The 17,396-nt window shown below is 38.4% G+C and overlaps 1 protein-coding gene across 1 annotated transcript in view; it reads right to left on the bottom strand.

Annotated features, from left to right (window-relative positions):
- LOC126480677 (proteasome activator complex subunit 4-like) overlaps positions 1-17,396 on the bottom strand; it is a 215,911-nt gene that overhangs the window by 132,086 nt on the left and 66,429 nt on the right. The window contains exons 16-18 of the mRNA XM_050103901.1: positions 15,702-15,882; positions 5,153-5,404; positions 4,247-4,375 (exon numbers count right to left, since the gene is read on the bottom strand). Coding sequence (XP_049959858.1) covers positions 4,247-4,375; positions 5,153-5,404; positions 15,702-15,882 — 562 coding nt within the window. The remainder of the gene's footprint in view (positions 1-4,246; positions 4,376-5,152; positions 5,405-15,701; positions 15,883-17,396) is intronic.

Below are 17,396 nucleotides of genomic sequence, written 5' to 3'. Positions count from 1 at the left end.
ATATTGCTAGACTAATGGCGTTAATGTACAGGGAGACTATACTGAAAAATTTCCCAGAACTTTTCAAACAACCCCTGTAGCATATACTTTTGGCAAAATTAGCATCCTTTATGTACATTATTATACACCCACATTTAAAAAGATGTTACACTATGTTCCTGTAGGCCAAGTCAACATACTTTGAAACAAAAAGAACTAAATAACGCTTGCTTGGGAATAAAATAGGAAGAAATAGTTTTTATTGTTCAATAATAAGAGGTTTTGACTGGAATGTTTGGTTTTGCAAAAATTTGTACTGTTTTTGCAGATAAGGTCTTTGATTACTTTCTTCCTTTGGCTCTATTTGAGCTTGCAACAAATGATTGTTTCTATTGAGAAGCAGCAGCGTTTACTCATCGGTGAATGGATTGATTGTCTGATTTAAGGTGCTTCTCAACATTATTCCCCTTTTCCCACCTAATTCAATAATTATAAAATATGCAGAATATTGATTTCAAACTTATCCACACGTTAGGGGAAGACTTCTGGTACAGTCAAAATGTGTCAACAGATTTTGTTTTCCAATCACTCCAGCAATGACACTATAACACGGCAGTTGACAATGAGCACAAACAAACAAACAAACAAGAACACAGACTGCCTGATGAGAGAGTAGTAGTTCCAAGGAAACAAGCCCAGCCTCCGTCTCATTGGGCAGCCAGCCTATAACCCTGATCTGTGCTTCTGAGAAAGCAGAGCTGGCATACTGTCATAGCGATAGAAAACCCCATCCGGTTCTGTGCAAGTTGTAATTAAACTCCACAATAAACCACGATTAGTCTCTTCACTCATTTAAAAACAAGAAAAGAAAGCATCATGTAATGCATAACACATAGCAAAGCCAAGGACACTAACCACTGGGGGTCACAATGGTTATAGCTCATTTACTTGCCGAAGTTGGCAGTATCATAAATTAGGTAGTTCAGTCCCAACCTCTACATATAACTTACGCAACCATAATTCAAAACACCAACCAACTATAACTGCCACATTAAAAGGGTTCACATTATACCAACTTTTTAATTTCAGTTAGCTGATAAACTTGTGCATTTCTCTATTGTAGGATGCTATATCCTACAGCTGAGTCCTACATTGACAGACACAGCATGTAAGGCCACTCTGCATGCAACCATCTGTCTGTGCAAATATTTGCATGCATCACATTTGTGCACACAAACACATCATATGTAAAGGGGATTTGCACAGACATGAGATGTGCAAAAACCTGGAAGTTGGAGTTAGAAGTTTGAACAAAACTGCTGATATCTATGGGCACAAATCACGTCATCACTGACAAATCATAGCTCAGAGACAGGAAATTACCACAAACCTGGCACTTGGTCAGTTTTTAGTCAAATTTTTTTTTCAGTCTAGTGTTTCTTACCTTTCCATACACAGTGAATTATAAAATGGCTGATACGTGCCAGTGCTTTAGGTAGATCACTGCTGAATTTATTGAAATACATAAATGTAGCATATTTATCGAAAGTTTAGACTTAGGATTACAGTGAGTAGTTGACCCTACAGCAAACGGAGAAACTGTAGTTTTAAAAAATGCTGTTCAAGCTTGATCACAATTATTAGTTTCTCTTGGTTTGCTCTTAGAAATCACTCTCACTCTCTTGACCTGCATATGAGACTGCTATCAAACATTCACTCAATATTGTACTATGCAATAATCTTTTGAGAGACTGTAGATAAAATAAACTATTTATTCTATGGAAGAGCCAATTACAACACTGGGTTAAGTTCATAAAGAACATCTTGCAGCAGTGTCTTCAAGAACGCAAACTCTTATACTGTTCTTACCTGATCATAAGATGAGTTTTCTCACCTCAAATTCGTCATTCGAAAAATACAGGGTCATCTTACATTCACATATTAAACTGCTGCTGCTGAGGTAAACATTTTTACAGCACTTAATAGATTAATACAGGGATCATCTAACATTTATAGATAAAGTTTTGGCTACTGAGGTTTCGTAAAAATTTATGTTTAAGAGTTCCAAAGCATAGAGCTTAGCAAACAGTATTTTCGTTCGAATAGGCTTGAGATTTCCTGATACACAGAAGCACTCGATACAGTACTGATCTTGATCGCTCCATCACGTGACATTTGACTCCTGACACTAATGCAACACATGGATTTGTGAGAAATTATGAAGCAAGCACTACAACAATCTAATGCTCTCCTTAAAAATTGAGTAACTTTGTGAAACACAGGAGGAAAGAGTCTTCAATTCTATCAACTCAAAACTTTTGTTGTACGAGATTAGGATTGAAATAGAATTTCTCATATGTGTATGGATACCCTAATACAATAATGGAAAATCCAGGATGGAATGTAACAATATTCTGAAAAGGAAAGTTGCCACTCACCATTTAACAGAGATGCCGAGTCACAGAGAGGCACAACAAAAAGACTGTCACAAATAAAGCCTTCAGCCTGTACGGCCTCTGTCAAAAATAGATCTCACACACACACACACACACACACACACACACACACACACACACACACACACACAGTAGACTGAAACTGTGTCTTGAGGATGCAACAGATTTGCAGTGATTTATTAGATGCACAGACAGATCGTTAGATGTGGACCAGTCCTTTTGGAGGTCATTTAATTGCCCACAGTTGACTTGGCACAGCAGAGCATCAAGCACACTGATATGCCATTGTGCTCATGCACAGGTGTGCTTGTTATTTTCACACACATTCTTACACACATTATCTTTCCAAATTGTACAATATCAGTAATCAAAAATTAGTTACATTTTCAATATTTATATGCAGAATAAAAAAGTATTCGAAACTATCTCTGATAAAATAGTTCCTCTGCATTCGATTTGTCTCAAGACAGCATTTGCTAGATAATTTCAAGTTGTCGCATTTTTAGGAATAACTTGCATCTATATTCACATTTACTGCAAATGCAAATTTTCAAGTCCCTAATTATTAATGCCAAATAATTTACTAAATAAAATCTGCCCACTGTATATCCTTGTTGCAGCAATGTGATCAGTGTAAATAAGTGTTGTAAACTGTGTTTCCTCTGATGTGTGGCTACAACAGTCAGAGAATTATCACATGCGCCTCAGTGTACTGTACATTTGCATGTTTTGTGACAAGCTTATTATCTTTCAAATTAATGTATATTTGATATTTTTTGACATTTCACATCCATAACAACCATTTCACTCTGGATCTGTGGAAGATACATGAACATTTTCTTTCCTTTGTAGTCATGCATTATATTTTTCATTTCATGATATATTCTGAATCCTTGATAACCTCCTCACTATGAACCTATAGAATGAACAGCAAGTCTAATCTAATGCAATGAAGTAATGCTGTACAACTGCTGATATAGCTGCATGCTCAAGTTAAGTGCAATGTTAATGTTCTTCAGAGCTCTGTTCTGTAGGTTTCTCAACATATGATACACCACATCGACATGTTATGCAGCATACATTTGTTTTTGGTCTAATTTATATTTAGCACAGCATACCAGACACTTAAGTTTTGATGGAGGGGTAAATATGCTTTGGATATCATACTGACATGTCACAGCACATATTTCCTTCTAATATTACAAGTATCTGTGCTGCTTAAAAACCTCTCTCAGATGTCAGAATTCTTTCACAAGACCATTTTTTCTAAAAGTGTGCCTTCTCTGTAGATCAACATTTTAAGGACAGAATTTCATTTCAAGAACTGCTTACTGCACATCTGAAGAAAAAAGTTACGGTGCTATTGAAATATCATGGGAAAACTTGGAGATTAGCCATTACTCCAAAAAATCCTGGAAACACATACTGCTGTTTAGTATTTCTCCAAATAATTATGATAATCAATCTTCACATAAAATGCCAACAAATAAATCAGTCAGCAAGAGCAACTATCCCAAACAAACATCTGTGTTCAAGTCCCAGTCTGGCATACAGTTTGTTGTGCAGTTTCATAACAGCACACACACACACATACACACACTACTTCAAAGCAAAATATTCCTTCTGGCAACAAATAATTCTTAGGGTCAACACAAAGAAACAAAGTGTAATAGCACTGCTGAATTAACTCTATAAGTTTAAGGAGGATAGAGTGTGCAGTTGGCTGATGGAAGGATTCAGCTTAAGTAGAAAGCAGATGGTGCAGTAAAGGGAGATTGAAAAAGATACCACAATAACAAATAAATAACTACCTTAAATTGGTCATGATGCTCCTTGGAATCTTCCTTTAAATATTCCAATAATTTTGGTACAAGCACAAGATAAGAATAAGAAAAAGTGTCAAGTGCCGTGAACAACGTTTGTTGTGCTCGTGAACGAACCTGGAAATTTCAAAAGTTGAACCAATATAGAAAAAAATTGCAATACAAATGGTGTGAATATCATTAATAATCAAATCTTAAATGACATATATCAATAATTAAATGTCCGATTTACAGTTTCCACAGCCACATGCAGAAGTCTGCAAAAATTCACAATGTTTATTTCACATTTTGAGTCACATTGCCGACTGAAAACATGCACACAGGAGAAGACATAACATATGATAAATATATTTGCCTTTTGAATATGTACACACACACATACATAAGCCTTCACTATCAGAATTTTTTGCTTTGCCATTTTCAGTGGTTATAGCAGGGGACAGAGAAAGTAAATTACATCCTGCATGACAGAACTGTAGGGAGGGAAAGCTACATGCTTCACCTCCATCACATATTTCTGTCTACAAAGGTAATGAGATTTGTATATCTAGTTACACATCATGAAGAGATATTTACTATTTATGTTTGTTATAGTGAGCCGAAAAGAAGGGCAGGGGGGGGGGGAGTGGGGGGGGGGGGGGGCAGCAGAACAGCAAATGGATGCAGGTTAGAACCTAATGGCACACCACATTTCTACTTTAAAACAATATCAGAATGCAGTAAATCATGGGTATTCCACAATACTTGCCTACTGCAGACATTTCTCTTACAATAGGCTCTAAAGTATCGCCTGAAGGATCCAGAAAAAAGAGAGGGAGAGAGAGAGAGAGAGAGAGAGAGAGAGAGAGAGAGAGAGAGAGAGATATGGAATCATGACCTGTGCTATCAACTCACCTCACTATAATGACTAGTACTGAGTGTCAGAAGACTAAGCATAATAAGACTGTGTGTTTCTGTTAAGCAAACTGTGCTACGTTCTTGTAAGGACTCATACTGAAGATATGCTCTGTCGACAAGAACAGCACGCATATGTCTCTTTTGCCCAACAAGTTTGTCTTCAAGAAGTTTCTTCACTACATGAAAATTTTTCCAGTGTGCATCAAAATTGCTGCGTGTATTACTAACACGTATAATGGAATCCCAAATCTGAAAATAAAAAGAGCCAAAAGGAGTACAAACACTGGAAACACAATAAAATTTTAAATACTAAGTCAAACTCAAACATTTATACATTTATTAAAGAAGTAATTTATGATCCATGTGAAGTTCAAGAATGAACAGATTATGATATTTAGTTACTAACACAAACTGAAAGTGACTTTTCAGTCTTTTCTGACGGATCTGGTGCAAACACACTTCTCGGGTTTCATGTCCCATAATGTTGTGCAAATCCCACAATATTTCATCGATACAACTGTTTTGACATCTTCAGGCAGTGGTAGATGCTCTTGTTACTGCTGCAACTCACAACTCACAGCACTGACAATGCCGCATCTCCGAGAAATGTATTTGCGATATTCTCAGTTTCTCTCTGTGTATTTTGATGATATTATATTGTGACTATCCACTTTGTACACGTACTTGGCCATTGAAGGGCACATTAAGACTGTGATATGTATGAAACCTTATTTTACTTACTTGTTTAAAATTTTTGTGCAGTCATCAATATGACAACTTTTGCACATGTTTCACACAAGTGTAACTGTTGATAGTTACAAGCATTAATAATTCGTAAATGATTGTTACAAAATATCTCATAGATGAACAGCTTCTTATCAATTCTAATTTTTATAAATGTGTTTTTCAGTTATAAACATATATGAAACATCTTATGTCCAGCATCCATGTTCATTATGTTGCACATAAGCAAACTCAAAACATCTGGTGTTTAATTAATTAATTATTTTATTTAATCTGAATGGTTTCTGGTTGACTGTATTCAGAGATTCTCACAACTTAGCATACTATATTAGCCCATTAAAGTTTAGGTTTAAACCTGTTAAGTTTTAACTTTGTTGTGTGTCTAAAGCGGTTGCGTTTGGGTCTGGTGGTGCAGTCACGTGTATCACTACATTTAATTGCTTCAGTTTGTTAGCAGACAAAGAATCATCAATGTGTAGTGGAATAACTGTAAAACTGCACAAAAACATCACAAAACTATTCTTTAGGGCCTAACCCATACAAGCAGGCTGCAAATCTTCAATTTTACTGACAGAAATTGTTAATCACATCTTCAATATATCGAAGCGATCCTTAAACCTTAAACAATATTGTCAATGCGATTTCATACGGATAAGACTTCAAAAACCCAAAAAGAAGTATGTGCTGCAATTATGACGATGATTGGTTTGTGGGGCACTCAACTGCATAGTCATCAGTGCCCGCATGTGTGTTTCTCTTTTCTGATGAGGACTTTGGACAAAAGCTTAATGTGAACAGTCTTCTCATTGTGTCTGTATGGAACTCAACATGCCACCTTTGCAGTGGGTAGCAATCTGTCCTTTCCATAATTGTTAATATTCCAACCAGGTCTTTCCATTGTTTGTCTGAAGAACACAGCAGTTCTGAGTGCAAAGATTGTAACAGTTGAAATTGACAACTTTCAAGCGAAATTTAATAGAAGTTCTGCAACAGAAAAACTGCAAAATGTTTCTGTACACTACGGAATATATGGTAAAGAAATCTGGGGTATTACTAAAAGAAGATCATATTTTGTCAAAAGGAAGCTATAAATTGGCAAATAGGTAAGGATGTGGAAACACATGTCCAGACTTTTTACTGTGATGATATTTAAGTCTTATATATGCTAATAAAAGGAGACTGTGTGTCCTGTAAGTTCAAAAGTCTCATTTTGCATAATCTGAAAGAAATAGACATATATCCTTCTGATAAAACTGGTTTTATGAAGTTCTATAAACTTTGCCCAAAAGATGTGTTACTGTAAAGTCATGGACTGCATAACATATGCGTATGCATTCATGACAAAAATGTAAAACTGTAGATGAATGTTGCACGGGGTAAAGAACCATACACTGAAATTTTACAGAAACTTGTTTGCAATCTGGAAAATGAGGAGTGCATGCTGTTCTGAGTGTCCTGAAGGATATGAACTGCATAATTTTTTACTGGAGCAGGAATTCTTACAATATTCTGAAAATGTTATTTTCAAGCAATGGATACTAACTTATTGACCTACATTGGACATATTAATGAAGGCAATTGAAGACTTTGTTAAGTATCTTGTGCAAAAACTTTGAAACTTGGCACAGCATTGCTAAATTTCAATTTCTCAGAGTCACTACTAAAATCAAGCAAGAAAACACTCCCTGATACTTCATGCTTTCTCAAAGTTGATTTTGCAAGAAACAATAAATGTTTGCTTGTTAACTACTGTGAACACACTAATAGAAAAAGTTAATAGTTTAAATTAATGTACATAGCGTAGCTACAAGAAAAGCTATGCTTTCACATACAATATTGGTCTTTTTTGAATGTGTTTCACTTTAAGATACATCACACAAAAGTACCAGTAAAATTTTAAATAATGACACAAATTTCTGTCGTTCTAGGCTTGAAATTCTTCTAAGTGGCTAGCCCTCAAAGTGTTAAGCTTTAAATGAGAGTCAAACGCTCTCTGATTTCAGAAACTCAAGAGCCGTTGTCACACGTTAACATAATTAATCTTGCGTAAAATGAAATTTACTTTTTAAGTAATGCTTCTGAAACCATGGTTCACAATATTTTCCCACGGCCTGTTAGAATTTGTTTCAACAGTGGTCAGAGAACAGCAGAAAACAGGCATTACTGCACGTGCACATCTAAGGTGACGTAGGAAGCCCGTATGTTCGTAATTATATAGCATTAAAAGATCTTACAATATATCATAAACAAAACAGGATACCAGAGTATACTCCAAGAGCAACAGAATTTCGTAAACCATACTAAAATGCACAATTTGGCTTAAGGTGCACATTTGTACGTCAAGATTCACAAAGAAGTATGCCCCAACATGGTATTAAGCTTTTCAGTGCAATTTACGGGATCCAAATTTTCTTAGAGTACCCGTACTGTAGTAGCTCGTGTTTCATTCTTTATCATGGCATAAAGCCATACATGTCAGATGATGAAACTGTGCGCTTGAAATTCAGCAAACAGTTGAAACTAGCCAATAGCCTGGAATGAAACACTTTGTTACAAATAAATTGACTGCCTCTGTGGAAAAGATTAATAAAAGCCAAATTTCTTTAGAAAATCGTCAAAAATAACTTCATTGTTCTGCAAGGCGATTAATGCTTGACTGCCAAATATGTGGAATAAAATAAAATCAGAAAATTGAAACTAATAACATATTTTAGCCTTCCATAATTATGTCAATGTATTTTAATTCACTTGATAGCTTCCAGGCACAGAAATCAGCTTTGTTTTCATTTGATGTGAGAGCTATAAATGAAAACATGGGTCATGTGGAGACTACCTCCCCTCCCCACTAGAACTCAGACTGCTCTGAAATGGCACAAATCTGGCAGCTTGGGCGCACCAGAAAAATTTTTCCAGGTAGCATCTGGCTGCTTGTTGCTACTACATTTCAAGTAGCCAGAAGCCAATAAGGTACTGCTCACATGCGACTCAACTGAGCATGTGCATGAGCCTGCTTGCAACTGCTCGAATGGACCATGTAAACAGTTGTAATGTCATGCTCATAATAAGCAGTTCGTTGTTGTGAAGTGCTATATAATCTTTGTCCTAAAGCGTTTGATACATTTTGCTGATGGCACACACTTATGTGCGCACTGCGTTTTGTTGTTGTAAATGTTCCTTTGCAGTTTAATTTTTTTTCCTCTTATTTATATTTTATTGCTGAAGTGTTATTTTTTTGTAGCAGGTTACAGTACAGTTCTATGATAGGGTAACAGTTCTTACAAGTCAGAATGACAAAAATTTAGATGGAAAAAAAGAAAAATTCCCAGAATTCTAAAAAGAATCCCAGATTTTTCACAGTTTTCTCCCCGATGAAAAAGTTCCTGGGTTTTTCCTGGATTTCCTAGGGTGTATACACCCTGATATTGTTTACTTCAGTGATGGCAGCCCTGCACAATATAAAAACTTTAAGAACTTCTTAAATTTCTGCCATCGCAGAAGATCAAAGAGTGACTGCAGAATGGAATTTTTTTCCATGCGAGTCATGGCAAAAATGCATGTGATGGCATTAGCGGTACTATTAAACGTATAGTAAAAAGAGTATGTTTACAGCATCCAAGTGACAATCACATTTTAAGTCCAAAAGAACTGTTTACTTTTGCCACAACACAAGTTCCAGAAATGCAAACTAAATGTTACCAGAGGACAAGAAAATTGACAAATATGTTACAAAAATGATACGAGACTGGTTCTTCCATTCCTGGCATAAAAGTCAATCATTATTTCAAATCAATGAATAAAAGCACATTGCTGATAAAAGAGCGTTTCATCATCTACAAAATTCATATAAGTTCATTTTGGGTTTCAAGACATAGCCTTTGTCACTATTAATGAAGAAATGTTTGTCTGGAAAACTTCTTGAGACCAGTGAAGATCAGAGAGGCAAATGTCGAATTCATGAAACTAAGAGTTGTTCTTCAGTTTATTCGTGGCACTTCACTTCATGCTGCTGTTTGCTGGATCCCTTATAAAACATTAAAATGTCTCTGCCTCATCTTCTCACACACACAGGTCACTTATATACTTTTGAATCACACAATATTCTCCAGTCATCATCATCATCATCATCATCTAAGACTGATTATGCCTTTCAGCGTTCAGTCTGGAGCATAGCCCCCTTATAAAATTCCTCCATGATCCCCTATTCAGTGCTAACATTGGTGCCTCATCTGATGTTAAACCTATTACTTCAAAATCATTCTTAACCGAATCCAGGTACCTTCTCCTTGGTCTGCCCCAACTCCTCCTACCCTCTTCTTCTGAACCCATGAGTCTCTTGGGTAACCTTGCTTCTCCCATGCGTGTAACATGACCCCACCATCTAAGCCTGTTCACCCTGACTGCTACATTTATAGAGTTCATTCCCAGTTTTTCTTTGATTTCCTCATTGTGGACACCCTCCTGCCATTGTTCCCATCTACTAGTACCTGCAATCATCCTAGCTACTTTCATATCCGTAACCTCAACCTTGTTGATAAGGTAACCTGAATCCACCCAGCATTCGCTCCCATACAACAAAGTTGGTCGGAAGATTGAACGATGCACAGATAACTTAGTCTTGGTACTGACTTCCTTCTTGCAGAAGAGAGTAGATCGTAGCTGAGCGCTCACTGCATTAGCTTTGCTACACCTCGCTTCCAGTTCTTTCACTAAGTTGCCATCCTGTGAGAATATGCATACTAAGTGCTTGAAACCGTCCACCTGTTCTAACTTTGTTCCTCCTATTTGGCACTCAATCTGTTTATATTTCTTTCCCACTGACATTACTTTCGTTTTGGAGATGCTAATCCTCATACCATAGCCCTTACATTTCTGATCTAGCTCTGAAATATTACTTTGCAAACTTTCAATCGAATCTGCCATCACAACTAAGTCATTCGCATATGCAAGACTGCTTATTTTGTGTTCACATATCTTGATCTCACCCAGCCAGTCTATTGTTTTCAACATATGATCCATAAATAATATGAACAACAGTGGAGACAGGTTGCAGCCTTGTCTTACCCCTGAAACTACTCTGAACCATGAACTCAATTTACAGTCAACTCTAACTGCTGCCTGACTATCCATGTAAAGACCTTTAATTGCTTGCAAAAGTTTGCCTCCTATTCCATAATCTCGTAGAACAGACAATAACTTCCTCCTAGGAACCCGGTCATATGCCTTTTCTAGATCTATAAAGCATAGATACAATTCCCTGTTCCACTCATAACACTTCTCCATTATTTGCCGTAAGCTAAAGATCTGGTCCTGACAACCTCTAAGAGGCCTAAACCCACACTGATTTTCATCCAATTTGTCCTCAAGTAATACTCGCACTTTCCTTTCAACAATACCTGAGAAGATTTTACTCACAACGCTGATTAAAGAGATACCTCTATTGTTGTTACAATCTTTTCTGTTTCCATGTTTAAAGATTGGTGTGATTACTGCTTTTGCCCAGTCTGATGGAACCTGTCCCGACTCCCAGGCCAATTCAATTATCCTGTGTAGCCATTTAAGACCTGACATTCCACAGTATTTGATGAGTTCCGACTTAATTTCATCCACCCCAGCTGCTTTATTGCACTGCAATCTATTGACCATTTTCTCCACTTCCTCAAATGTGATCCTATTTCCATCATCATTCCTATCCCATTCTACCTTGAAATCTGAAACATTGCTGATCGTATTTTCACCTACATTGAGCAACTCTTCAAAATATTCCCTCCATCTGCCCAAGGCATCCACAGGATTCACCAGCAGTTTTCCTGACCTGTCCAAAATACTTGTCATTTCTTTCTTACCTCCCTTTCGAAGACTGCTAATTACACTCCAGAATGGTTTTCCAGCAGCTTGACCCATAGTCTCCAACCTGTTTCCAAAGTCTTCCCAAGATTTCTTCTTGGATGCTGCAATTATCTGTTTGGCTTTGTTTCTTTCTTCAACATAACTTTCTCTGTCTACCTGAGTTCTAGTATGTAGCCATTTTTGATACGCCTTCTTTTTTCTTTTACACGCTGCCTTGACTGTGTCATTCCACCAAGCTGTTTGCTTCATCCTACTTTTACACACTACTGTTCCAAGACATTCTTTAGCCACTTCTAGTACTGTGTCCCTGTACCTTGTCCATTCCTTTTCCAATGACTGTAATTGAATACATTTAACTAACTCGTACCTTTCTGAGATCGCTGTTATGTACTTGTGCCTGATTTCCTTATCCTGAAGTTTCTCCACTCTTATGCTCCTACATATGGACCTGACCTCCTGCACTTTCGGCCTCACAATCCCAATTTCACTGCAGATTAAATAATGATCAGTGTCATCAAAGAATTCCCTGAATACACATGTATCCCTCATAGCCTTCCTGAATTCCTGATCTGTTATTATATAGTCAATGGCAGATCTGGTTTCCCTGCCTTCCCAAGTATACCAGTGAATGTTCTTATGTTTAAAAAAGGAATTTGTGATTACTAAGCCCATACTGGCACAGAAATCCAAGAGTTGTTTCCCGTTCCTGTTGGCCTCCATATCCTCTCCAAATTTACCCATAACCTTTTCATACCCTTCTGTTCGATTTCCAATCCTGGCGTTAAAATCACCCATGAGCAGAACACTGTCCTTGTCCTTTACTCTAACAACTACATCACTGAGTGCCTCTTAAAAACTATCCATCTTATCTTGATCTGTCCCTTCACAATGCGAATATACTGACACAATCCTAATTTTCTTGCTAGACACTGTCAAATCTATCCTCATCAGTCGTTCGTTTACATACCTTATTGCAACTACGCTGGGTTCCATTTCTTTCCTGATGTAAAGCCCTACACCCCATTGTGCTATTCCTGCTTTGACTCCTGACAGGTAGACCTTGTATTCTCCCACTTCCTCTTCTTTCTCACCCCTTACCCGAATGTCACTAACAGCTAAAACGTCCAGCCCCATCTTACTTGCAGCCTCTGCCAGCTCTACCTTCTTCCCATTGATATTAATGGCTCCTCATCTCATTACCATTTGTTTGCCAAGTCGTATCTTAGGAGTCCCTGGTTTGTCAGTTAGAGGTGGGACTCCGTCACCTCCAAAGGTCCGAGGCATTTTGCTCTGATTGTTGCCAGCATCATATTTAAAGTACCTGGGAAGCAGGTTGCTAGCCTTGCTTGCCCCGAGTCCCATTGAGTTTTACCCCTAACGGTTGAGGGACTAACCAGTGGATTTGGTAGTCTTTGCCGTAAGAGCACAAAGGTGACCACGACTCAGAATATGTCCGAGATGCCCAGCCTTATTCCAAAGTAGCTGGTATCCCGACTGTCGGGACCACTTACTTGGCCACTCATACGTTGCCCGTGGTTCATGAACTAGGACATGACTACAGGAACCCACACCATGAACCATCTCCAGTGATAATTTGTTTAAAAGAATGAACATTTTTAGATCATTTGTTGACACCAGCTAAGTGTCTCAAAATGAAATAAATATATTTTCATATATGTTCTTTCAGTTTTAAATCACAAAACAGGAAAAACACCCCTCTTATTCTTTATGTTGAAAAGTATGATAACAGAAATTATGTGAAACAAAAATTAATCTGGTGAAACTTGTGATTACTGACAGTAATCAGTGTCATTTGTATTAGCCTGTGTTCCACCTTTAAGCTCCCGAGGTTTTCAAATCTCGCTTGGTGCAGTCCCCAACAATCAAGTCTCTCCTTCTCATTCCCTCGGATAAGTGTCCCCTGACCCATGTTCTGGGTGACTTTTCTGAACCCTCCCATTCCCTAAACCTCCACGATCTTTTTCCTTTAAACCTCGTCCATCCCCTTCAATTCTTTTGCCAGAAGGAGCCTCTGGCTCCAAAACCTTGCAAATTTCAGTACTTTTATGTACGTGTTCTCCTGTCACCACTTGGTGAGTCGATTTTTTTACCCATACATTCACATTTCTTGCTGCATTATGTCACAGTAAGAGTGCAACATTTTGGAAAGGCTATCTTTCCATCTTCTGGCAATTAGTATGGCAAACATGTGACATCAAGTGGCAAGAAAACCATGAAGATTTTATTGCATTTACATGCCTTGAAAGCCTTCACAGACAACTATTGTGTCATATTATCTTCAGTTTATGTTCGACAAAATACCTCTTGGTGGATATACTACTATCCCAGGCTTATTTTCAGAGAAGGAAGCCACGTAAGTTAATAACTCCTAGCTACTACAAACACAAATAATACACATATCAAAAGAAGCTTTGCATCACCTTGGTTCTGAGAGTTCTGGAACCTGTACAGAAAATTGGAATAAAGATCAACATAAAAAGCATTTCCGCCCTTTTTACTGCTCATGAAAACCACACATTGCATGTTGTACCACCATACAGAGAGACGTTCGGAGGTGGTGGTCCAGATTGCAGTTCACACTGGTACCTGTAACACCCAGTAGCACGTCCTCTTGCATTGATGCATGCCTGTGTTCGTGGTGGCATACTATCCACAAGCTCATCAAGGCACTGTTGGTCCAGACTGTCCCACTCCTCAACAGCGATTTGGTGTAGCTCCCTCAGACTGGTTGGTGGGTCATGTCGTCTATAAACAGCCCTTTTCACTCCATCCCAGACATATTTGAAAGGGTCCACGTCTGGAGAACATGCTGGCCGCTCTAGTCCAGCAATTTTGTTACCCTGAAGGAGGTCATTCACAAGATTTGCACAAGAGGGGTCCGAATTGTCCATGAAGACAAATGCATCACTGATGTGGTTGCACTATCAGTCGGAGGATGGCATTCATGTATCATACAGCCGTTATGGCGCATTCCATGACCACCAGCAGCGTACATCGACCCCACATAATGCCACTCCAAAACAGTATGGAAACTCCACCTTGCTGCACTCTCTGGACAGTGTGTCTAAGGTGTTCAGCCTGACCAGATTGCCTCCAAACATGTCTCCAACGATTGTCTGGTTGAAGGCAAATGCAACACTCATCGATGAAGAGAACGTGATGCCAATCCAGCATGGTCCATTTGGCATGTTGTGGTTGCAGAGATGGACCTCACCATGGACATCGGGAGTGAAGTTGCACATCATGCAGCCTATTGCACACAGTTTGAGTCTTAACACAACGTCCTGTGGCTGCACGAAAAGCATTGTTCAACATGGTGGCTTTGCTGTCAGGGTTCCTCTGAACCATAATCCATAGATAGTAGTCATCCACTGCAGTGGTAGGCCTTGGGCGGCCTGAGCGAGGCAGGTCATCGACAGCTCCTGTCTATCTGTTCTCTTCTCCATGTCCGGACAGCTTCGCTTTGGTTCACTCCGAGATGCCTGGACACTTCCGTTGCTGAGAGCCCTTCCTGGCACAAAGTAACAATGTGGATGTGATCGAACCATGATATTGACCATTTAAGCATGGCTGAACTACAGACAACACAAGCCATGTACGTCCTTCCTGGTGGAATGACTAGAACTGATCGGCTGTCAAACCCCCTCCATCTAAAAGGCGCTGCTCATGCACGGTTGTTTACATCTTTGGGCGGGTTTAGTGACATCTCTGAACAGTCAAAGGGACTGTGTCTGAGATACAACATCCACAGTCAACATCTATCTTCAGGAGTTCTGGGAACCGGGGTGATGCAAAACGTTTTTTGATATGTATAAATAAGGACTGTCATTGTAGTACAATGACATGAAAATCGCAATAAAGGAAGACATTAACAATACTGTAATTAACCGGGATGGTCCTAAGATTACAATGAGAAACTAGTATGGATACTTACAGTAATAAGACAGAACAGTGATTTAGTGTCATCTTCAGTGCAGGCAAGGATCTTCTGTTGTAATCGAACCATGGTTTCAGCAAGTACTTTTCGTACATTGGTTCCATCTGGCATTGTAACATAACCTTTATTACATTCTGCTGCCAGTTTAAAAGGTGAAGTTTTCAAGCAGCTATCAAATCTGGAAAATTCATGGACACATGTATGAAAATTTTATTGTTGTTTCACCATAATAATCTTATGTAAGGAAAGTACTACTATTGTTAATAAAAAAAAGACAGAATGTTTGGCCAGTACTTATCTCCACAGAATGAAATAACCACTCTGTCACCATTAGTTCAGCGATAATATAAACCCCAAAGTAATAAAGAGAAATTAGTACTGGAGAAGAAATGAAAAATGGAATGAACAATGAAATTATGAAAACAGAAGAAAGGAACAGGGGTGAAACAGAAATGGGGGGAGGGGAGAGTTGTTAATGCAGCTTAAATGGAGGAGAGTGGTGGAGAGCAATTTACCATCTATGGGGTTCAGTGATACTATGAGGATCGTTCAGTAATTCAGTGGCCAACTTGCCCCACCAAGCTATAATCTAAGACATGACTGGAGAAATTAGTGGACATCCCTCCATAGTCATAAGAAGTTACGTAATGTAGATCCAACCATCTAACTCTCAGGTACTAACCAACCATGAAAAATACGGAGCTCCCTCAATGGTATCAGGACTAGCCGTGCTGTGACCAAAGCAAAGCTACTGAGCAGGGAATTACCAATGATGACCTATGTGACTGTAGGACATTGCAACAAAATGGCACACATGTTCCACAACTGCCTAAAAATAGAATTCATTAGTACCTAGAAAGACTTCATAGATTCACCCCCTGCAGCAATTCACTGGCTGGACTGAGCTTTTGGGTAACCAGCTATGATGGGGTCAACTTAATTTTATGCACTTGTAAAATATAATTCTGTGAAATTTTTCTTTTTAAAATTTAGTCTTGATCGCACCATGTATGCTACAAGAACATAGGTGACCGGTTTCGGTCATATAACATGACCATCATCACACCCATGGCATCCTTCGAAAATGTTAGGTGGAGCACTCTTCTCAGTTGCTGTGATGTCAACTGGTCAGAACTTTTCTTCCATGCAGCCCATGAAAAGGTTGACACAGGTCAGTACCATTACAGTTTCCAAAGCTACCCATCTGATTTGTTGCCGTTGAAGGAAAAGTATTTGTGGGTAAAGATGAAGTTTGTTTTTTCATACTAGCCAACTTCAGTATTTTAAAGTATTGCAATTCAAAACCACAATACAGACAAATGAACTCAAGTGTGACCACATCAGGTGGTATCTGTGGAAACAGTGTGGCATGTCAGTGCACGGGGATACCAAGGACATATTTTCTACTGACCTCCAGATTTACTATATCATTTAATACTCCTGAGGGAAAATGTGCCCCATTTGTATATACAGATATACGCTACTGAAAGTTTTTTTAACTGGTATTTTATGGGTCAGGGAATAGAATATTACGGTACTGTAATCAAAAGGAAGCCAGAGTTTAACATCCAATTGACAGTGGGGTCATCAGAGACAGAGAACATGCTCAGATTACAAGTGGATGCGGAAAGAAATTGGATATACCCTTTCGAAAGGTACCATCCTGGCATTTGCCTGGAGTGTTTCAGGGAA

This window comes from Schistocerca serialis, chromosome 5 (assembly GCF_023864345.2).
Source record: "Schistocerca serialis cubense isolate TAMUIC-IGC-003099 chromosome 5, iqSchSeri2.2, whole genome shotgun sequence".
In the NCBI taxonomy this organism is placed as follows: Eukaryota; Metazoa; Arthropoda; class Insecta; order Orthoptera; family Acrididae; genus Schistocerca; species Schistocerca serialis.
This window is presented reverse-complemented; position numbering and strand designations above follow the sequence as displayed.